The 24,954-nt window shown below is 37.2% G+C and overlaps 1 protein-coding gene across 5 annotated transcripts in view; it reads right to left on the bottom strand.

Annotated features, from left to right (window-relative positions):
* Window positions 1–9,122: 9,122 nt before the first annotated feature.
* Window positions 9,123–24,954, bottom strand: part of cbfb (core-binding factor subunit beta) — a 33,451-nt gene continuing 17,619 nt past the window's right edge. The window contains exons 4-8 of one of the 5 annotated variants that reach the window (XM_084123966.1): window positions 17,710–17,826; window positions 17,493–17,604; window positions 15,468–15,509; window positions 15,120–15,167; window positions 9,129–11,476 (exon numbers count right to left, since the gene is read on the bottom strand). In XM_084123966.1, coding sequence (XP_083980092.1) covers window positions 11,229–11,476; window positions 15,120–15,167; window positions 15,468–15,509; window positions 17,493–17,604; window positions 17,710–17,826 — 567 coding nt within the window. In that variant the 3' untranslated portion in view covers window positions 9,129–11,228. Of the gene's footprint in view, window positions 11,482–15,119; window positions 15,168–15,467; window positions 15,510–17,492; window positions 17,605–17,709; window positions 17,827–24,954 lie in introns of all 5 variants that reach the window. The other 4 variants (XM_084123964.1, XM_084123965.1, XM_084123962.1 and 1 more) reach the window with 4 other exon arrangements.

The following is a 24,954-nucleotide window of genomic DNA, read 5'->3' as shown; positions in this document are numbered from 1 at the left end:
ACCACTTATGCAATTTTACAGCCAACTAACTGTGTTCTCGTTCCAAAATTTGGTTGCAGTTCATTATGAATAATCATAAGATTGAGATCGAGGAATCGTGGAGTGATACGAGGTCAGTGCATTTCACAGAGCTGGAGTTTCCTGCCCTCGCTTTTGTTTCGCTTTAGGCCAGAAAATATTTTCTGTAGTGCGGATGGCTTTGCTTCTGTTGAAATTCTAAATTCTATACATTTTGAGGGCTAAATAAAATAACGTTACATTTCAATAAAATTAATTACAACACCATCTATGATGTTTACAATATGACTGAGTACACTAAAATCTTAGAAGCCTAGAAATTTCTTCTCATAAAAGAATACTGTTATACAGTACATATAAACCTAAATATTTCTTATTAATAATAACAACAACATATAGAACTGCAATAAAATAAATAAAAATAAAATTGTTCAATTTAAACAGACATAAAGCTTCACTATACAGTAAGCCTCTTTACAGTCTAGATGTACATAATACTAATAATATAGAAATATAATGCAAATAAATGAAATAAAATTCAGAAATAAAGTTTACGCCTCTTTACAGTCTTGCTGTTTATTGTACTAGGCTCTATATTTCACATTTCAGTATCAAATTCCTCGTTATTTATCTATTAAATGTTTGTGCCCTAGTGAAAATTAGAATAAACAGATCTGTGATTATTATTATATTACTAAGGTGAACTGTTGAAACACGAATAATCTTCAGCCACATAATATCGGGCCAATTACTTAAGAACATAAATGTGGAAAATTTACACAGAGTACTTCTGTTCAAACCAACTCGAGAATAGCCATCCACCAGTATCCCTACATTAGGCCCAATACATTTCTAGTATATATAATATGTCTAATATATATTAGTAATTAAACACAGCTAAGTCGTTACATCCATACATATGGTTTATGAACACCATCTAAAGTAGCATTTAATGTCTTTGTTAGGTAGGTTAGTTAGCCTTTGTCATGCTTTTTAGTAAAATACAGCACTTGAAGACTTTGAGACTTTGAAGCAAATTTGAGTCTGTGACCAGACTACTGTCTGGCATGTCAAACCACACGTTTATCACTATCTATGCCTCGATCAAAGTCATCATGTAAAGACTGGGTTTCAATTTGAATCTACAGATGTAGGTAAAATGTGTGTAACTTAGGCAGGCAGTGTGTCTAAGAGACTTAGACACACTGGGGGAGTCTGTAGAAATGTCCCCTTAACTCACTGCCACGTGAAGCTACATAAAGCATCAACACTTATCCACAGTTTCTGTAAAAAGCCAGAAATGCTTTTTTCCCCTTGGCCCTGTTGTCAAAGTGGCATTTGTTAAAGAAAAAAATCTGTCATTATTTACTCATCTTCATGTCTTTCTTTGTGGAAAATGTGAAAATGGTTTTGGAAGAATATCTTGGCGACTTACACCTGTTATTGAGGCCTCTTTTACACCTGTATTAAGATGAGTTTTGGTCAATCGGATCACAAGTGGACAATGATAAATACAGGTGTAAATGGGGTCTAAAACGTTTTGAGCTTGTCAAATCGGTAACACTAATCCACTTTATACTAACGGCCAATATCCTAATATGCAAGCTAATAGCAATTATTGGACCCTAAACTAAAGTGTTACCATTCATTTAAGGACAAACTATTTCTTAAAAGATAAACAACACAGAAGGCCATCTAGTTCAGTGAGATTACATCATGATCACCCACTCTTGAAGATGACCTCACCCTGCTCACACTAGCTGCCCAGGTCAATGAATCAATTACCAAATATCAAGGCAACAACACACGGACACAATGACAGAAGAGGCAGAAATCTCATGAATTAATGGAAGCATCTTCCAAACAAATAAGGTTGAAGGTCAAAGGTCAAGTCAAGATGATCGTATCCAGAAAAAAACACACAGAGAATAACTTAATTGTTGTCTGCTGCTCATAAGATGCATGATTCAAGTTGTCTGGATTCCAAGCGGTACACCTCTTGAGCGCAGTCAAGAGTCTTGAGGTATGAAGGGGGCTCCTGAGAGCCTGTGTCAGCTGCTGGTCTCCTCCATCGTCTCACGCCTGTGCAGGCACGAACAGATGACTCAGAGCCCCCAGACACAGCCAAGCCTGAGGTCTCAGACAGACCAACCAACACACATCCTTCCTGAGAAAGACCTGTACACACACACACATTTGTGCAAACAAGGCTGGGCAAATAGGCATGCACATGTACAGTATGCATGCACACGCTCTGGCACCCAACATCGCCCCTTGCTCTTTTTGTAGCCTTCGTATATCTGGTTCTGCCTTTAAAAACATGACGCACAGAAGCACCTCTATACATGTGGATTTCACAGTGTGCAAAGCTGCTGAATTTAAATGCATCTCTTCCATTCTCCTGACAATCTCCATTTTCGAACAGAAGCTATTGATCGACACTTAACCACACATCTGCACGAAAGATCAAGACTGATTTGTTCACTTTCATCTGAAGAACACATTTATGCAAAAAAGGCTTTGCAGTAAGAAGGTGAACTACATGCACATGTTTTGCTCCTCGTGTTGTCTTCATTAGTAAGGACAGGTTTGGGACTGGGACAGAGACAGACAGAGACCCCTAACATGTGACAGGAGTGTGAAATGAGACAAGAACTGTTAGGTGTGAGGAACACAAAGCTGTCGTGTCCATTAAGGAGGAAGTATTCTCCTGTTATAGTTCATATGTTTTGTTCGTTCTCTAAAGATATATACATATAAATTGTGGTCACTAAAATGTATTACAAAGATTTATAAAAAATACTTTTATTTAGCAAGGATGCATTAAATACTTTTAAATTGTTACAAAAAAATAATAAAAATACTTCAAATAAATGCTGTTCTTTTTAACTTTTTATTCCGTTAAAGGATCCTTAGCATCAAATTCTCCACAAAAATATTAAGCAGCAAAACTGTTTTCAACATTGATAATAAAAATAAATGTTCCTTGAGCACCATTAGCATATTAGAATGATTTCTGAAGGATCATCTGGGGTAATGATGCTGAAAATTCAGCTTTGCCATCACAGGAATACATGCATTTTAAAAATACATTACAAAAGAAAAAGGTTATTTTAAATTGTTATAATAATTCACAATATTTGTTTTTATTGTATTTTTATCAAATAAATGTAGCCTTGGTGAGCATAAGAGATTTTTTTTTTTTATTAAAAAATTTAAAAAAAATATTTCCAACCTCATACTTTTGAACGGTAGTGTATATAAAATATATTTTTTCATATTTTAAATTGTTGTGAATACATAATTCATTTCACAATACAATTCAAACTCTGGATTTGTCAGTATTTGTTTGGTGTGTCCCATTTTGCTTTAATGACACCAGCACTTTTCAATATTGATTTATTTCACATCATAATGTTTCTTTGTTTAATTTTTCAGACTCCTACAACTTTTACATTTTCAGACCTTTATAAATGAGTTCCATTAGTGTAAGCTAATAGTGTTGGGGGAAAGTTACTTTTAAAAGTAAAAGTACGGTATTGCGTTACTCCCTAAAAGTAACTAATTGTGCTACTTTCTTTTTACAGAAAGTAATGTGTTATGAATAAGCCTCAGGCTGAAGGAAATGCAAATTCACATCTGTACAGCAGAGGGTGCAGCTCAAAAAAACCTTTCAGCTGTGCTGCCTTTCTGGATTGCAGAAAAATAGGAGTTCAACACTCTTACATTAAGAGTTTGCGTTGCACTGTTTTGATTCATTTTGAGGAATTCTGAATCTTTTTCTGTGCAAGTGAGATTTTGTTCATGTTCACATTTACTCCTGATTTCTCTCAACATGGGGACAGGAGAGCTGTCAGTCAAATGGGAAAACAAAGTAAATTGCGTTACTTATTTGAATAATGCGCTACTAGTACTTTCTTTAATCTGATTACGTAACTCGCATCACTTGTAATGCACCAACACTGGTAGTGAGGTAGTTACATATTGTTGTTTAATAATTCGATTCAAACTGTTTTATGACTATAACAACAGTTGTGCTATAGAACGCCAGTGCTGTGCTGTGGTTTTGCTGTGCATTGCCATCTTCTGGAAAGCCACCCCCCCCCCTCTCTCTCTCTCACTCCCACTCGCCCCTTTTGGACGGCAGCCTGACATACCAGACCCTGTTCGTTAGCGCATATTTTTACCCGCCGTTACTAAATTAGGAAGCCAGTGAGCGAGAACTATGGGCGTCTGCCAAGAGGAGAATAAGCAGGGTCTGCTGAGGGCCTTGCCAGCCCAGCCACCAGCATCAAGAGCCACTTAGAGCTCTCCGAAACAAGAGCCCTGCAGGAACGAAGGCCAAGCAAAGCTCCAGGATATCCTGGCCAAAAGACCAACCAGAACAAACAAACAAGTATGCTGCACTTTAATGAACACCTTTTCCACTGTCAAGGATGGTCATTATAACAAGACAAAGAGCTAGAGTTGGTCACAGACTAGCCTGACATTTGAATATTAAAGTATTCATGATAAGCAGACAAACTAATTTCAATATTTTATTTCTAAGGACACTAATTTGAGTGCTTTCGTAAATATTTCTAAGCCAAACACACTGAAGTAAACACCATTCATTGACAGCAAAAATGCCCCCTCTTACGGAGGAGTGTAAACTTTGACACAGCCATACACACATCTACACGCCAACAAGTAACAAAGCGTTATAAGTGGACCTCATTAACATTCAGCCAAACAGTTCATGGTCATTATATAAGGTGGAGGTCTGGTTGAAAAATTAGGCCTTGACCCTTTTATTCCCAAAGAGCCGAAAACAAGTTCCCTCTCATCTCGTTCTTTCTCTGTATCTCTCTCGGTGTGTGTGGGCGGCTCTCTTCAGTGCAAATCAATACTTCTTCACTTCCCATAAAACACTCACTCCCTACAGGTAAGACAGCCTTGTCTTTAAGGCCTTTGGAGGCGGTATAGACGAGACTCGGTGCATGTACAGGAATGACCGGGATCGAGACCTCGCGACCTGAAATAATCATAAAATAAAATAAATAAAACATGATGGATGTAAAAGAATAGGTGATAAGATTTATGAAAATGTATGTCTTTGCACCGAATGTATGCTTGTTTTATCAATGAATGGTGGGTGGGGGAGGGGGACTAATGGTATATTACTTTGAATATAGTACACTGTAAAAAATTATCGTAATTTTAACGGTAAAAGACTGTAAAAATGCTACAGTGAAAAACTGTTAATTGGTTAACAGAAAGTTTCCGTACTATATACGGTAAATAACTGTGATAGATCTAATGGTACATTTAATGTAATTTTACTGTAAAATACCGTTAAATTTACAGTTTTTGAAAGTGAAAAAGAACAACTCATTGTATAATTTACAGTGAAAAACCGTAACCTGTGTACCGTAACCGAAAAACCTGTGTGACACTTCACATTTGATGTATTTTTGTTGAAATAACTATGTTTCTTCATAGTTTTTTTCGTTTTTTCTAATCAGTTATGTACATTAGGGTTTTATGTTACATTTAATGTTGTTAAATTAATGTTTATTGCATTTTTAAAATGTCATGTGTGTTACCGTGATGGTGTGAATGACACTGTGCAGCTTCTATAGTATTAACTTTCTTGTGGAAGAGCTGCTTGTGATGAGCTTTGATTGATCATGTGACTATCATCACTGCTGTGATTGGTGGTTATCAGTGTATTACAATGGTACAAAACAGATATTAATACTTCAATAGGACGGTAAATTCACATTATATCAGATAATAAAATACGGTTTATTACTGTAAATTTAAATTTAAGTCTGTAAAACCAATAACGGGTTGCTACTGTATTTTTGACGGTAAAGTTCTGGCAACCACAGCTGCCGGTTTTTTACCGTAAAAATCACGGTTAAATTTTTTACAGTGTATGAATATATACAGATAAAATGATTATTCATAGAGAAAAGGAGAAAGAATCAGATGGACAGATGGAGAGTGAGAGAGCAGTTCTCTTCTCCTGTCCTAGGACTATGTCACTTTGCTGTTGGGTAACAAAATGCTATTGTGAATCAAGGAGGACAGGACAAAATAGACTCCACTGGGATCTATAAATATCCAAAGAGCCAAGTCTAGTCCATGGATCTGCTTAATGGATCAATCAGGAGTATTGTACACTATATAAATAACAGCCACTCGTACTTGCTGGGCTGATCAATTCTTCATCGCTGCTAATACACTGACATCTAGTGGTGTATAGAGTTATGCAACTCATTTCATGCCTGAATGTTACACTGAAAAAATGGTAACAGATGATGCATAAACATTTAAACCAACAAAATTCATTTTTATTGGTTAAATCAGGTAGAAGTAGTTATTTATGGTTTTGTAGGATTTTCTTTTAATGTTAAGATACAGAGAAGACACCTACCAATAATATAATATACACACACAGTATAATATAAAAACATATATTTGGGTTGGGTTTTCATGTTTTATGGGGACATTTCATCGACAATGATTTTTATACTGTACAAACTGTATCCCTAACCCTAAACCTAAACCTACCCATCACAGAAAACTTTAGCATTTTTAGATTTAAAAAAATAAAAAAATGTCCCCAGAAGGATAAGGATTTCGGTTACTACTATCTTTGTGGGGACATTTTGTCCCCTTAACGTAAAGCACACACAATCTCTGTTATGCTGCTTTATTATTTTTATTTACAAATATCATCCATCTCAAAAGACTTTTTTTTTTGGTTGATGTTTGTTTTTCTGTATGAATACACTGTGATGGCAGTATACTGTCTTTTAGAGAAGAGGTCAGGATGACTGCAGGCAATGAAGTGGCTGGAAAAAAAATGAGTCCTGTCCATAACAATTATGACTGTTTTTGTAAGAGCCAAAGATCAAAGAATCAAAAGCTTCTGTCCCCTTTTGCAATATTTACTGCCTAAAAGCTTTGTCAGATGAAGAGTGCAAAAATCACATTGGTTCAAAGAGACTAAAGATCAAGCAAGTTTGTTGACAAAGACTATTAACAAGATGAAGAGACTCTCCTCAGATCAAAAACATGGAACATACTTTAAGATAGTATCCATATGAAAAATACCATCTATTGATAAATAAAGCGTTCATCTTTTAAAATCTATATGTATCGCAAACTTATAACTTGTGATACAGAGAGTGTTTTGATGCCGTGCCTGTTTGGATGCTTGACTGAACAGAGTCGGATTCCTTCAGGCAGGTTATGCATACAGACTTCATTTGAAAAGAGTTTTTTCTATATTGAAAAATCGAGACTTTATAACATCAAAGTTATGCGTTCATTGAAGTTAATAAAGAAAGTTGTAGTATTTGACCTCATAACTGAGGCTGACAAGAAATGTTACGTTAGAATAAAAGAGTTTTCTCACATCAGAGTCTCCTCTATTTTTTGCAAAGGCACAGGGGCATCTAATGGGAGTCTTAGACTTTTAAGATATAGGCAAGGCAAATCCCAAATGGTGTTTTGTGCTCTTGAAAGGCATTTCGAGAATGGGACGCAATTTATAGGGGCGTTTCAAACGTGTGTAGCCTATATTAAACTACAATAAGTGAACTATAACTGAATCCCTTCACAAAGGGTCCTACAAATCTGTGAGCGAAGGATACATGCGATGGTCACTTCAAGGAAGTAATTGGGCCAGAGAAACAAATGCACAGCGCTTCTTTATATTGTGTTTGAACTTCCGTTTTTGCGGTAGCTCTGTATATTTCTATGGCATCGCTGTCGAAGAGTACCTGTAATTTGCTGGTGAAGTGGATTTACTTATTTTAGAGTTAACGAAAGTTATTCTAATGTTTGAAGTGGATGTCATAACAAATGTCAGTTAGATCGGGAAGATTTTAAAACGAGCGGATCATTCATAAATCCGTAAGATCTTACCTTCATGCTGTGGAAATACAAACTGGAAGACAGAATAAAACACGCACTATGGATAAGTTCTATGAACAGAATAATTTAAGTTTGAGATATATTTTTGACATACATTTCATATGAAGTTTAATGAAGTTTCATAAGTAAGAAAGTGTTCAATAGTAGATATGTTAGGTAAATGTGACGTTTTGTCACATGTGAAGTTTTAAAGTTGAGAGCAGATCGAGGAATACACACACACACACACACACACACACACACACACATATATATATATATATATATATATATATATACATACACATATTTAAAATACTTCATTATAAAGTGTATATTTATTTGAAACAATTATTTAACAGCAATAAGAAATTCCTGTTGTAAGTACAGCTAATAGACCTTATTCAGAGCAGCGCCATGACAGGTATGAAAGCGAGGCAGTGAGGGATAGACCTAATGTGTTTTCAGTGGCATCTGCTGTAAAAAGCTCCTAGATCACTTATAATTTTCCACAGCTCATTTTTTTGTCTACTGAAATTACTTCGAAAGATAGTGTTTCCAGTGTTTTGCAGCAGAACAATCCAATAACACATTAAATAACAGTACAACCCACTGAAGAGATGTAGGTCTATCCCTCACAGCCCTTACAAATCAAAGATGACGCTGCTGTGAATTAGGTCTATGGGGTGATGGGCGCCATTGTCATGGTAACATTCCAGGTGAAGATAATTAGGAAATTATGTTGTCTTTAATTGCTCCCTTCACCAAGTACGTATGTTCCAAACGGCTTCACAGGGTGCTTCTCGATACTCAAACGCTGCATCCGAGGCAATTTGAATTGCACATCATTATTTACAGCAGATTCTCATGATTAAAATTAGTCAAAAATATAGACTTTTTTTTTTCTAAAAATGTTTCTATCAAACGATACCTACCTTTTGACTCTCCTTGCTTTAGTTTTGGAGTTATGAGTCTTTACTTTTGTGTATGTCACTCAGAAAAAACAACTCTAAAAATGCCTTCAGGACTTTAGGGGTTAATGAATAATACTAAATAACTGTATTTGAAATTGTATTTTTAAAATGTAGTTAATAATAATAATAAATACAAAATTTTGCCATTGGACTGCATGAAAAAATAAACGTGCACACACACACACACACACACACACACACACACACTACAATGAGCGAGAATGCGGTTTGTAACAAGTTTATTAAGAAACAAATCAAACATAACACTTCAGTTAACAGTCCTCCTCGCTTAAAATTAAAAACAGAAAAAGAGCTAAAACCAAAGACCATATAAAAGCATTCCCAGTTCCTTAAGGGGCCAAGGGGAAAATGAAAGCAATATCAATACAGAAATACACATTTCATCATAGCGGAACCTGATAATGAAACAAAGGTATACCTGCATCAATAACTTAAAACAATTATGAAAATAAACATTTTATTTATTAATTCATTACAAAAAAAAAGAGCCATCCACTACCTGGTGTGTATTTTGCCTTAATGCCAGCATTAAGTAAAGGGATGAGAGAGAAACTAATAGAAGGCCAGCAAAGGGTATTTCTCTGATAGCATAAGACACACCTAGAAAGCAGAGAGTTGATCTGCAGGATTAAATTAAAGCAGGATTCTGTTTTGTGGACTCTGGTTTGGCATCTTCAAAATATATCCAGACCTCAATAACCTCCTGGTGCCCAGTCTCTGACCATTGTGTGGTATAAAAGCCCACTCCAACTATATAAAGCTTTAACGTTCTACTAAACCAGCATCAGCTTTCCCTCAACACTCAGACAACATGAACTTGCTCTTTATAAATAAGCTCTCATTTGTGTATATTTGGTTTAAGCTAGAGGTAGGCCGTACCGTCTGACTTCAGCATCCCTCCCAAATAATAATTCTTGACCCATAAATGCTTACCCCACTGACTGCGGTAAATAAAACAAAAAACATACACATGAAATGACGAAATTATGTTAAACATTGATTATACAAAATCAATGGTCAAAAGAGGTCAATTTACGATTGCTTCCATTTGTTGTACATTTATGATAAAGAGTACCTTTAGCAATTGGTTTCTAACCTGTCTTTCCTTTCCTACTTACTTTTCAGTTCATCAGAAACTTTCCCTTAAGAAATAACATCTAGTCAACCCACACTGACTGTCCCAAAACACTACTTCACCTCAAACAGGGCTTTCGTCAGGGAGGGGGCAAAACCGGGACCTTTCAACGAGGGGACGCACTATTTGACCTGGTGGAAAATAACATTCTATCACAGGGTCTGTGAATTCATGATTATATTTACTTGCTTATACAGTACAACAGAGTCAGACAATAAATGTTCAGGAGCTTTAGATCTGTCTGGAAGTGACTGATATATGATTTACAAAATATCACTGTCATTTATTCTTTGGGTCTCCTTGGGTCATATCTGGCATATATTGCAAATGCATTGTTTATAATGACAAACAACTGCCTAAATTCCCCTGGTGGTTTTATATTAATGAAAGGAGTTTTCATGTCAAAATATCACTAAAATCCAATGAAAAAAGAAATTTAAATAATGTAGGTAGCAAAAAAAAAAAAAAAAAAAGAAAGAAGAAGAAGTGAAATTTGGTGAAGTGAAACTTTCTCCATTTTGGAGAAAAATGTTCATTAATTTTAAGGAGTCCAGAGTAATATGTAGGAAAACACTATGAAAAGCCTGCTTAAAACGAACTAAATGTGTAGAATATTGACATTAATGACAGAACAAGCAGATGTAGGGTGAAAAACTCTCATTTTGTGTAGAGCGCACTAACACTGACCTCAATATTCACTTCCTGCTGTTTGAAGCATGTTTAAACCGACTGTCACAGGAAGAGAGTGGAAGACAGAGCACATGGAGAAGAAAAGACCTCCTCATCCACAACATCAGCAGCCTCTTTCTAGAATTTTCTTTTTAGACATCAAAAAAGTTCTATTCTACTGCACAAATCTACCTAGCAACATTTACTAGCTTCTCCTACGTACAGTAGCACAAAGACGGACATGTTTATATAGAGAGGAAATGAAAATACAAAAAGTAAACATCCTGACTTTCACACACAATACGAATAAAATAATTGAAAAATGCCATTTCATTACAATAGGACAAAATAAGATGCCTTGCATAGGGGGGGAGGGGGGGGGGGGGGGGGGGGACAAGAGCAAACATAGGTAGGAAAACCATGCATACTGAAAGGCGATATGGGGGACTTAAACTGAACGTATCACATAGTGCAAAAATCCCAAGAAGAAACGAGGGACTGAATCAAATGCGAATGAATCTCTGAGCCCAGCCCAACCCACCCAGCCCCTTCACCAGGCCGTTTCCCCAAACATCCCCACCGGTGTGGACTTTGGTCTGTCCTGTGATAAACAAGGCATCAGGAGATGAGATTGCTGTGGTGATGGAGGTCTTGTGACCCCATCCCTGCCCACTTTGGTGAATGCCGCTAGCGCATCTTGTGATCATCAGTGTTGCCCATGTTGGAGCCAGGGCTGGGGTCCTGCTGTCGCCTGGGCTGGGTCACACACACAATCACACATGCAAATACGTGCACAAACACCCACGCACCCCAACAAACAAACCGAGACAGAGACAGAAATATAGTTAAAATGGTTGTGCTGTGATTGACCGGCTGACATGTTGGTTCTCAAACTAGAAACAAGATCAGAGTAAATGGTTGCAGCCCAGAGTCAGATATTAAAAGTTCAGGATCTTTAGATCTGTCTGGAAATTATAGATATATGAATATTGCCATTTATTTTTCAGGTTGAAAAACTTTTATTAGTTATATGGTATAAATGACTTTGTTTAAAATGACTAACTGTATACATTCAATGTGATTTTATATTGAAAATAGGGAGTTTTATGTCAAAATCTAATCAAAAACCAAAGAAAACAAAAAGGGAAATAATGTAGGTGGCAATCATTTTTATATTTGGCCGTTTGAAACTTTAAATGATCGAAAAATGTAGGCTATTAATTTGAAGAATCCCAGAGTAAATTAGAATATGTAGCAAACCACTGTGAAAAGCCTGCTTAACACACACACACACACCAGGACAGAGACAGAGTACAGTTATTTTCTGACAAACACAGGATGAGTAGAAAAGTTTGCAGCCCACATGCAATTGCTTTCCGTGTCCAGCAGAGGACGGCAGAGATCAACTTCAGTCTGGACACTAAAAATTGAGCTGCTTTTTTTGGTTGAAGTGGCAGACATTAGTCATTAGTCAGGGGGAAGTCTTCAAATCACTAGCTTTAAAAATAAAGATATGACTGATGGCCTTGTCACAGATACATATGTTTATGTGCCTATGTCTAAATCTCTCCCTGACATAGATGTCTGAGCACAGACAGAGCAGACGGACAGACAGACAGGCAGACGGTGAGAGAAAGATAGACGAAGAGGCAGACATAGTGTATCTCACATAGTGTGAGGTCATCATCCATGGAAGCGGCGATTATAGCACGCTCTAACCCTTGAGCTACGCAATGCTGTTTTTACTCGACCCGACGCCTGGGAATCCCATCTTTAAGCGTATCCATTAACAGATCAAGCTGTTATAGCTGTCATACGCACCGCACAAAGCAGTCTGGTGCACTGACGCACTGTAAATAATAAGCATTATCTAGCTGTTGACAATTTTGGTGAACTGCAGAATTAAACGTATTTGTCTAGCAATGCACTGCTTATTATTTATCCTCTAAGTTTGCGGTCAATTAGATATATTTTTTAAAGAAATTAATACTTTTATTCAACAAGGACATTCAATTGAGCAAGTGTGACAGTAAATACATTTATAATGTTACAAAAGATTTCTATTTCAAATAAATGCTGTTCTTTTGAACATTTTTATTCATCAAAGAATCCTGAAATAAAAATTATCACAATTTTCATTAAAAAAAAAAAAATAAATTAAGCAGCACAACTGTTTTCAACATTGATGTTTTAATTGTTATTTTAAATTGTAACAATAATAATTCACATTATTATAGTTTTTACTGTAGCTTTGATCCCAAAACAATCACACCGCTCCCATACTTATATAAATATAAATAATATAAAAAGAATGTAATTTTTTATAATACTATTTATAACATTGTATTATTTTTAGTGCTGTCAAATCGATTAATCATAATTAATCGAATCTATAATATATATATGTATATATATATATATATATATATACGGTATATATATATATGTATAAATATGTGTCTATACAGTATATACACACATAGACATTTACGTATATAAAATATATATAAAATAATATATATACACACACATATATTATGTAAACACAAACTTTTATGTTATATGCGATTAAGTAAAAATGTACCTATTTGACAGCACTAATTATTTGACATGGTTTTTTATATTTTTAAACGAATGTGAAAGGTGACACGACAATGCTTCACAAATCTTAAACCAACATAAGCTGGTTTGTTGGTCTTAGCTGATTTCAACTGGTCTCTTAAGTTGTTTAGCTGGGTGGCCAGATGGTCTACCACCTTAACCAGCTGAAAAATACCAGTCAACACACCAGGCTGACCAGACCAGGTTGGACCAACAAACCAGTTTAGGTCTGAGTTTAAGATGTTGTTTTCAGCAGGGCAATAAATAATCTAAAAAATGCTGGGCAACAATAAGAGCACAAATCAAACTGTAGAAGATGTCATATATATCTTTAGGGCTTTATAAAGCACAAAAAGCATTTTTATGTTTACAGCTTAGTATTTAAGCTTTGAAAAAGCACGTTTGTGTGGATGAGAGGACGAAGCATCGATCATACGGAGCCCAGCTGAAGCACTCTCCTGTACCACAAGTCAATAGTGCTTAGATTCTGCTGGGCAGACAGCGCTGCTAATGAAAAAGATCAATACTAATGATATATTAATACTTTCACTGGCCCAACATCACTCATCCTCTAATCCCACCTGCAGTAAAGGCCTGGGTTTCATGAAAAATGGCCTATCTATTTTTCATCCATCTCTTTGCCATCTATCACGCAGAAGGCCATTACCCTCTTCGATATCTTTCAGCTTTGATTCGCCCCCTTGGACTCGCTGCGTACACAAACAGTGACGGAACCGCATTAAGACAGAGGACAAATAAGTGCGTACGCAGAGCGAATGTTCCCCTTTGTCTCTTTTCCAGTGAGGTCGTAAGTGATTTTGAAGTCTCTAAATGCATTGTTCGCCTTTTAAAACAAACCTGGCCCACTTTCCCAGAAAACACTGTCATTCCGCAGATCCAGACTGCTATTTTTCTGGTTTTTATCCAATTACAGATGATGGAGTTTGACCACAGCTATGCGAGCGTCGTATGTAGCGCGAAGGCTCGAGGTTCGATCCACGCAAGGATTATCCGCTTTCCGAAAAAAAAAAGCCGACCGAGCCGTGCAGTTGAAAAACAAGCTCCGAACGAGGATCAGACTCCACACTGCTGGGATGAGAAAGCATGAATTATAGAATAATTACAGGGTTTCATTTTCCACCGCTCACAGTGACTTTGAGCTTTGAGGGAAAAATATTTGGCCCGTGAGTCACAGATCGCCTGACTGCAATGAGTAAGAAATTTGATTTTCATAAGCAGCCAGATCTATTTAAAAAAGAGACCTTGGCGTGATTGATTTTGGAAGAGAGGATGAAGAGTGTGTAAAGGAACGCCTGAGGGTGTAGATTAGGAGGGAGGAATATAAAGGCGGCGGTTCATAAGGGGAATCTTTCTGGTCATGTGCTGCCAAGCTGTGCCTGAGAGCTCCCAGAGGGCTTTGCAGCAGGGGAGTGGGTGGGCGGGGCAGTGAGGAATCTTGGGATGGAAGTCTGGTCTCCATTACAGAGGTCTGAGAAGAGCGAGCTGGGGGTCTCTCACGCCGGTAGTGTTTTTTGCACTTACAGTATAAGACCAACTTTGGTTGCTTATAGAAGCCTAAATTTCCCACTTACACACACCTACATGTAGGCTACCTACTAACACATATAAACACAGTAAATACACACACACACACACAGAAGAATGCATAAAGACACAGAGGTGCTCTTTCATGCACATGCTCTTGTGAAATACACACTCATGTTCACACACTTACAGACACAGACACGGTTTAGTGCATGACACAAGGATAGAGAGAAGCAGAGGAGACAGACCCTGGTCCTTGAAGGCCATCAGTCCCAGATTTTTGATGCCACAGGGTCCTAAAAAACACAATTTGGTTTTCATCTTAAGAGCGCAGTTTGATTGATTGTAGAATGATTATATTTGAAGACTTACAATGCAAAGACACTTCATGCACTAAGCCATGAGCAAACAAGTAAAGGACTTCAATAGCTTACACGTACACAAACTCACATGGAGTACATTTATGCATGCATACATACAAAATACTAAGAAACACACATGCCCTCCTTTCATTATGCTTTTGTTCTGAAAAATGTATAGTAAACAGAAAATCAAGGCAGCAGTTCACTTCATAAAATCCTAAATTGTTGTCTTACCTCCTGAGTTATTAAATGACTGAGCTGTGCCATCGGCATCTGCTAAATGACAAGTGATCAAATCAGTATTACCCCAGACAAGCTGTTTAGCTACGTCAAGAGCACTCAAAACATGCAGGGAACAGGGAACAGACAGAAATGATGTGAGGTGGCACTTATTTACCTGTTCCTGCAGTGCAATTTTGAAAGGAAACAGAATTTACAACTACCTTTTTTGAAGTACAAATGCCAAAGTAAAATAATTTTAGAGACAGTAACTTTCATGATAAAATTACTTTTAGAATTAAATTCTTTAGGTTTAATAAAAAAATAAAAAATAAAGGTCAAAAACAAGATCAGGAACAAAAAAAATAAAAACAAATTCATGAAAATTAAAGCTACAATATGTAATTTGGGTCGCTAACCTCTTACAATAACAAAGGCGTAGGTTGATGACGCAGTGATAAGCGGAATGATTATAAAACGTTCATGTTTTTTAACATGAAGCAGGTCGCGATTGCTAATAAGAGACCGATATCAGCGCCACACGCGAGTCCAGCGGATATAAAGGAATGAGGACATTTAATTCTACCGATCTACATGCAAGTGCTGAATAATACTCACACAGGTCAGTTTAATTGACGAATTAAACTTGTGAGGTAACGCAGCGCTGTTTCACTTGGTCTAACGTTACACTATCATACTAACACAGCATTTGAGAGTGTTGAAAGTTATAATGTTATTCTATGTGTTAGTTTGTTGCCTATATGAGACTAGCAGTAAGCTAGATCAACATTAGAATAACATACTGATCATATTCTAACATTTCATCAAGTTGAGCTATATAACATTGATTTGTTTTATGTACATTTGCTCACCTGTCTAATAAAGTACATGTAAGAGCGGCGTGAAGCCGTGACTCGTGAAGCTCGTCACGACTCGTCGCGGACATGGAGCTCTCGGCATCTTGAAAAACGCCACGCTGATATTAATCCTCGTTTTAGTTCTCCTTTTGTCCCAAAGTCTGCTTGCAATGATCCAGAATGTTTGAACGAAACATCAACAGCGTGCCGCTGGACGTTACGCACTACGCAGTTGTCCATGTCTGTCGCCATAGTTACTATGGCGGAAACCAGGGATAACGCGGATATTACTTAAATGACAGGCGACAAGTGAACAGAGACGGGCACTTTTTAAAATTGTGAATTTTTCTGAGTTACACATTTTTGGAAACTTTTAGGATAATGGAAGTATGCAATTGAAAGAAATATATAACACTGTTCAAGTGGTTTTTGGATACAAGTTCTTACATATTGTACCTTTAAGTACATAATAATATAAAATTATATATATTTCCATTACTGTAATGTGGAAAAATGCATACTAAATAAAGTTTAATTAATAAAAATGCATTATATGTTTCTTTGCTCTGCCTTTATGATTTTTATTTTATTAAAAACACTGCCCTACAATAGTTCATAAAAATATTACTTACTGGAATCATCATCGAGAATAATAAGAATTACAACAAAAAACAACAACAACAACCTCAAAAGTAAAATGTCCAGATACATTACAATAATGACATATTTTGGGGAAAATGTGCTCAGTTGTCATGAATAAATGATGTAGCAATGCAGAAATGTCCTAATAATAGGCCTCATTTTCAAGTTTTTCTATGGGATGAAATCTGATCTAGACATGATTTTGTGAGATTCACTCTACCACTGGCTTGACCCATAAGAAAAGATGCCGGTGGCACCACTTTATCATCTCTCGGCTCAGGAGATACTAAAACATTTTTTAGTGAACTGCTCCTTAAAGCATCATATATTTTGGTAGTGGCTGTCAATCAAAATATTAGCAAGAGGAATTAGGTAAAGATTATGCAAAAAAGCACATCCAGAAGTGGAAAACATGTACACATTCACGCGCAGACACACACAAACTAGGCCCTACTGAGCTCCGTTACAACAACAACAAAAAAACGATTTTAAGCATGCACTAACTGATCGAAACTTCACACACTCATACACACATCCTCACTCACTCCAGCTCTCACCTCCAAGTCCTCGCGGTGCGAGCGATCCCTGTCCTCAAAATCACGAGTCCTTCTGCGGGCTTCCTCAAAGGCTGCTTGGGCTAGAGCATCCTCCTGCTGTATAAACACACAAAAAGACAGGAAGCCAGGCGGCGGTCAGTCATTTCTGATGCACATAAGGAACAAGAGGCAGTTTGACAACACAAGGTGGTTTATCTGTACCTGTGCTCTCTCATCATCATATTCCAGACAACCCATCCCATCCAGACGCTGAAGATCAATCCATCCTTTCCAGATCACACACACTCCATTCAGGATCATAGGAGCCTTCAGGTACACCTGCACACACGCACACACACTTAGTTATTATGGGTATTATGACATACACACACCAGCACAACAATGATAAAAAGAAAAATGAGATGGAATCTCATTTTCTGAGCAGATTTAGAAGAGAAATTGGAAGAATTTTGGAAAAATGCCGAGAGACATCTCATTTGTTTAGTCTGGATCTATTAACTTGAAGTATTTAATTTACGATTAAAAATGTTTCATTCTTATATTAAAATAATGAAATTCTTGAGGGGGAAAAACATATTGAGTAGTATGGCACAATGTTTTATTATTTATTATTTCAATAATAATATATATTATTATTATTATCATTAAATGTGATGAACTTGGCGCATGTATTTTAAACTTGCTTTTTAAAAGGTCTTTTCTTTTCTCTTTTTGTGTCACTGATTCATCTAACAACTACAAGACACTACAGATATAATTAACTCTCCAGTAAATCCATCTTCTCCACCTACACAGACACAACAAGCGCTTGGAACAGGTGAAATGCTATAACCACCTACTCCACAGTTGTATCCGCTTATGAAAACCCCCTCTCAACGTCACACCTGGCTGTGCAGTGGTTCATTTGAATTGTAAAACACTTTGTGAGCTTTTCAGTGGAAGTCACTGCTGGAAACGGCCTCAAAACTGGACATACATATATAAACATTTAACCATTACAATTTTTTCTGTCCTATCTCAGTCTCGGCCCAGCCAATGTCTGTAGGGCAGCCTCCAATGTTTGCTTCCTGCGATGAGAGTGTTTATTTATAGAGGCCAGCGTAGTAGAGAGTAAGGGTACACCGATGCAGAGACAGGCAAAGCCTGTCTGAATTTATTTATACTGAGCATGGCCAACGAGTGCACACGGCAGCGCAGGCGAGCACATGATTGCATCCGTGTGTGAGACTCAGATGATGGGTGGGACTATGAATAAGACAAGGTGGACAAAGAGTGAGAGAGATGTTGAGAATGTGGAGACAGGGGTATATGACTGTCTGTCTGGCTCAGAGCCACAGGAATATCACATCTCTGCCACTGAGGAATCCAGGCTGAGACAAAAGTGTGCAGTCTGTCGGTCTGTGGGTGCTGTTTATTTCTGTAACTGCAGTGAAAGAGGCCAGCTATAAATGCATACGCATATGCACGTATCCTCAGCGTTACCCGCCAAAACCAATGAGCCGCCCGAGTCACCAAATAAGAGCGAAGTTCCACCGTGCTGCTCCAAAAAAGTCGAGAAACACAGGAACACTGCGGTGTGTTGTTGGATACTCAAAGTCCCCCACTGGGCGCTGGTGACTGCTGGAGCGACCTGCCAGACAAACACACTCCGCCAAAGCAGACACAACATGAGCTTTGTCTGACTTTACTGCCGTCCTTTAAGCGTCTGTGTGTATCTGTGTGTGTGGAGGAACTGCTTTTGGAGTCAGTTCAGAGGGTAAACTGCTGTCTGCCCTGGTTTCGTACCCACTAAATTCACCACATCGATGTGAACGTCGTCTGGCATAAATATAGCTCACCAATTCATTTATCAAACACTAACTTTCCTATTCGAGAAAAAAGGTACATGGTTTAATAAATACACACCACACAAAGAAGTCTCTTATGATCACCAATGCTGAATTTATATGATCAAAACTAAAATAAAAACAATAATACTGTGAATTATTATTACGATTTAAAATAACCGTGTTGTATTTCCTCTGTCAAATCGATTAATCGTGATTAATCGCATAACATAAAAGTTGTTGTTTACATAATATGTGTATGTTTATATATTATTATTTTTATGTATATATAATATATAATATATATGTGTGTGTGTGTGCGTGGCTGTGTATATATACGTATATACACACAGACATATATGTATGTAATATATAAAAATACAATAATATACACACACATACATATGATATCTGAATGATCCATGTTTCCAGATTAGTTTCCATAAATGATCTAGGTCTGCTCATGTTATTTCTATCCTGAATCCCATGTTAGTGACGAGAGAAGATTATTAAGAATATTAAGGCATCATTAAAGCTGTTACTCATGTTAACTAAATTGTATTTATGACTAAAACAACTACATTTTGTCAAATATCCAAGTCCAGTCACCACAGATGTAAAAAAAAAAATGCCAGTGAAGCTCTTGCCTGAAGATGTTTGCTGTTGTACAACCACTAAAAGGCCACTATTATGAATTACACCACCACTACTACGTGGTGTAGCTACAGGGTACATGTTCACGGCACATTAAAACCCTTCTTGTGCCCCAGCCCCTAATACAAAATCCAGCTTATTATTTATTTATTTTTTATTATTATTATGGCTGCTTAGATTAAGCAAGGATTAGGTCTTAGTTAAATTAGCTTTTCTAAAAGTGCCTTGAGACAAAACAACAGTGCCATATTTTAAGATATATGCATTTTAGTCTGGGACTAGGCTTAAGGCCCGTTCACACCAAGGACGATAACTATAAAGATAACGATAAAGATATAATTCTAAAAATCGTTCTCCATATTAAAGAATAACAGAGTTCACACCACAACTATAATGATAAAGATATGAGGAACGATATCGTTGGGATCACTTTCAGAACGATTTTTTTCCAGCTGTCGAACGATAAAACACTGACAGCCAATCAGAATCCATTCTAATTTAAAGGTCTCGCGCATTTAAAATGGATCTGGATCATCCGCGCGCGCGCGTGCTTAGAATAAAAAGACCGTTATCGGTCGCTGGTGTGGACACATATATAGTTATCTTTATCGTTATCTTTATAGTTATCGTGCTTGGTGTGAACGGGCCTTTAAGCCTTGTCTGTGAAACCGGGCATCAATCTTTTTTAAAGTATTTCCATGTGTATATCCACCTCAGATGTAAAAACATCAGTCCAAAAAAAGTGATATGAAAAAACATGTGAGTATTTTCACACCTGAGGAAACGGCTGCTTTCCTGTCAGCAGTGAAGGGCTTTTCTGACTACGTTCCCTTTCTAAAAACCTCTCTGGAACCATTTCCCAAGCACAGCTCTGTGTGCCTCTTCCACCCCCACCTGCCCTCCTGAAACTCCTTCCCCATGTTTCCTTACAGGATGTGCCATCGGCTGTGATCTGTGTCCCCCTCAGCAGTAAAACACAGGTAGGAAAAATAAAGCCTGCTCAGTTCTGCAGCAGTTTATCTAAACATCAGTGAAGCCCACGAGTCAACGGTCTGACTGAAATCATATCCTGTGATTTTAACTTAAAAGATGCAGGGTCATGAATACTCATGTAGAGATAATGCTAGGAAATGTTTACAGTGTAATTAAAGAGCAAATTTAAAACAAAGTGCTGAGGAATCAAAAAAGCATACTATTCCAAACATAGCTGAAATATAATATCTCAGAGGGACGAAAGAAAAATCATCCATTTCTGAGAAGCGCGGTACAATGGGCCATACATCTGAAATAAATGCTGAATATGAATCTGAACCTACATGTATTTTTATCATTTCGGATTCTTTTTTCTCTCGTATGTCCAACTCAAACAGTTTCTTCCCCAACAAATACAGGCCTTATAGCCATTAAAAACATATTTAAAAAGCCTTCCTGGGCTTCATCCAGAAAGAACATTCATAACTCCATCAGCCTAAACACACAGTTTTCATTGGAGCCAAACCAACAATGCAGACATATGAGAAAAGCAGTTCTCTTGCTCTCTTCCTCTGCTGTTTTTCATTGGGTATTTCTAGGAGGTGATGAGTTGTCAAGCCACCCCCAGAGGATCAGTGAAGACCCAGGTAAAAGAGCTGGGATGGATGGGTAGTTACACTCAGGTCATGGTTCACTTGTGTGTGTGTGAACTGTTTATGCGTTAGGGATGTTTCGGTCCTAAAGTAGTTCCCCTAGGAAGACTGCTCTTTCATTCATAGTTAAAGTCAACATGAATTGCCATTTGCAACCTATTTTACTTGTGTAATGTTATGTATTTTCAATGTGTGTTGGGTGGGACTTGATTTTTATCCATCGGGAATTGATTAGATTGGGAAAAGTGGGAGATACATACCAGATTGGAGCCAGATCGAAAGAAAAATTGCAGCAGAAAGATCCATACAGAAGAAGAGCAAGGTCTTTTTTTTAAAAAAAAAAAACCATATGTAAATGTTCATACAATACCTTTCAAAAGTTTGGGGTTGGAAAGATTTATAATGTTCTTGAAAGAAGACTCTTATGCTCACCAAGGCTGCAATTGTTTGATAAAAAGTACAGTAAAAACAGTAATATTGTGAAATGACATTTGTTATATACATTACATTACATATTACGTTATTACAACAAATGTTGTTTTCTTTTGTAATATATTTTAAATGTAATTTATTCCTGTGATGCCAAAGCTGAATTTTCAGGAGCCATTACTCTGGTCTTTAGTGCTGGTTAATATTTTTGTATAAACCGTGATAAAAAAAATAATGTAAGCTTAAAAGAATGGCACTTATTCACAAATACATCATTTTTTAACTATGTAAAAGTCTTCACTGTCACTTTTTTCATTTTAAAATCTTATTAACCCCAAACTTTAGTGTAAAGTCTTTCAAAGCTTCATATTGTGCATTATCACCAACTAACATTTTATTTTCATCTACTAAAACATCCCATTATAGTAAAATTTCATCAAATCTATGAATATAAAGAGTCGCAACATATAATTAAACAAAGCTATTTTTTTCTGTGGAATAACATGCACTGAATTATTTACACTAAGACCAGGAATATGTATTAGCAAAGTAAATGGGGTAAATTTTTAGTTCAGGAATCACTACAACCACCTTCTAAAGTCTGCAATCTGTGCTCTCTGAAGACCATGGGCCATATTTAACAAATAAACGTGTGAGAGATATCAAATGGGAAAGACTGGAGGTACGGTAGACGACGGTGCTGGGTGGGGCAGCTGTAAGGATAAGACACAGAGGATCTGTGTGTGTTTGTGGAGCTGAGCAGAGGCGGGAGGGGGTGCGAGAGAGCGAGTAAACACTGGGATTGAATTTAGCCACGGAGGCTTTTGATTCAGACAGCCAAAACAATCCCGGGACCTGCAAACAGCCTATAGGCCCCAGACAAGACAGACGGGTTTACATGCATCTGTTCATCAACCTCTTTCTCTCCTGCCCTCTATATCGCTCTCTTTTCCTCTGTGTCTGCCTCTCTTTGCAATTCTTAGATTAAGTAAACAGTCCTCATACCTGTAGCGCTTTAAAAATGTGGGTCTCACTGATGTCTTTTGTCTGTGTCACTGTGCCATGACTGAGTCAGAGCGACATCAAAGTCTTTCTCTTTCTTACAAACACAATAGCGCAGTCAGAGAGAGCGGTCTGAACATGTCCTTCCCCCTGAGTTTACATGTGCGGATCAGTGTGTTCAGACATGAGAGAGATATGCACAATGCACAGCAAATTAAGTTTACTAACTACAAATACACACACTTCTCACTGTGCTAGAGCAAAATCTTTAAGTAGCGAGTGTCTGTGTGAACTGATTTCTCCAATGTGTTTATCATACCTATGATACAAATGTTAGTTAGTCAATTGTTCAGTCACTCCCAGCAGATGAGCGTGGCATCATCCAGCATTCAAATATAATGTATTTGCATATTTATCCACTCAAGTGACCAAGACCAGGAATAGGAATTAAACAAAGATTAAGGTGAAAGCAATTCAGGAAGTTTATACAAAATTATACACCCGTGTTTGGTGTAGGTAAGATTTTATATGTTTTTGTAGGATGTCTCATATGCTCAGTGAGACTTCATTTACAGTATTTGCTTAAAATACAGTAGAAACAGTAATATTGTGAAAAATTTCAAATGTACTTTATTCCTGTGATGTCAAATGGCATTTACTGTATTCCTGTGCGGCGCCACGCATACCAATTGGTCTATGACATCAAAGTACTGTGCGAGCGTTTAGAGAGCAGACGGCTCGGTATGGTTTTGAATCGCTCTCGTGGTACTTTGATTTCATAGACCAATCGGTCTGCGCAGCACCGCTTCAATCAAACATATCTTAATTCAGGAACAAAACCAACAAACGAATCACTGAATTATTTATTCAACTGATTAGTTAAAAACGCTGATTCAAAAGTTTTTGCTCAGAGACGTTCAAAATAACCAGCAATATTGTGCCTAGAATGTGAGTTATTCAATATTAACTTCTTGTTGACTCTTCCTTACTGAACTGTTGTATCACAACCATGCGGAAATACAGCACTTTTGTTGTATGATGAGATATTGCTTAATTATTCTGAAATGACTATTTTTGTAAAATTGAGTAAAACTAATGAATATGACATGACAAAATTGCCACTGATATTAAGTGCTCTAGTCTGTTTATTTATTTTAAAAAAATGTATTGCTGTCAGAAATATACAAACATTTGTTTAGTAGACCTACTGCAAACAAAATAGCTTCAACATATGGAGTTTAAACCAAAAAGTTCGGAAGGAGATGTCAATCAACACAAAAATATAGAAGCGGCTCTGTTCTTAATCGCGTGACTGTTTCTTTGCCATCTCACAACCATTCCATCTCCACCTTTATTTTTAATTTTGACTAAATATTAACCAACTTTAAGTATCCTGGGGGTTATGTAGAGGCATGCAGCAAATTCATTTGTGATTTCACAGCCAAATATCTGCATGCTGACTCATATAAAACCTGTCAGCAGGGAACAACTGACAGACAAGGCTTGTAATGTGGGTCTAAAATTATATAGAGAGTGTGTCCTGGTTATCAGGAGCCACCCCACTGACTGCTTTTGCCGAATGTGACATCAACCCAGCAGGGATAGCTCTACCTGGAGGTTTAATCACTGTGGGAGTCTGCATTAAACAGGTTATTAAAAGACCAAATTAGACTATCAATGATAAGACAAAAACAGAGATATAGAGACTGAGAAAACAGGAAGTGCAAAGTCGAGACATGCCACCTAGTGGGTGACATCCTGTTTCCCACCATGCACCTCTCCAGGGAGCAAGGGCTTATGAGGAGGAGGACAAAGACGCAGGGGGGAAGGGACACATCAGTGGCAGATGTGCAGCCAACAACCATGTGGAAATGATCAATGCGACCAATTAGAGGCACACACAGCACTCC

The sequence above is a fragment of the Abramis brama genome, assembly GCF_963993115.1.
Source record: "Abramis brama genome assembly, chromosome: 9".
NCBI lineage: Eukaryota > Metazoa > Chordata > Actinopteri > Cypriniformes > Leuciscidae > Abramis > Abramis brama.
Note: the sequence above shows the minus strand (reverse complement) of the source record. Positions and strands in the feature narration are given on the sequence as shown.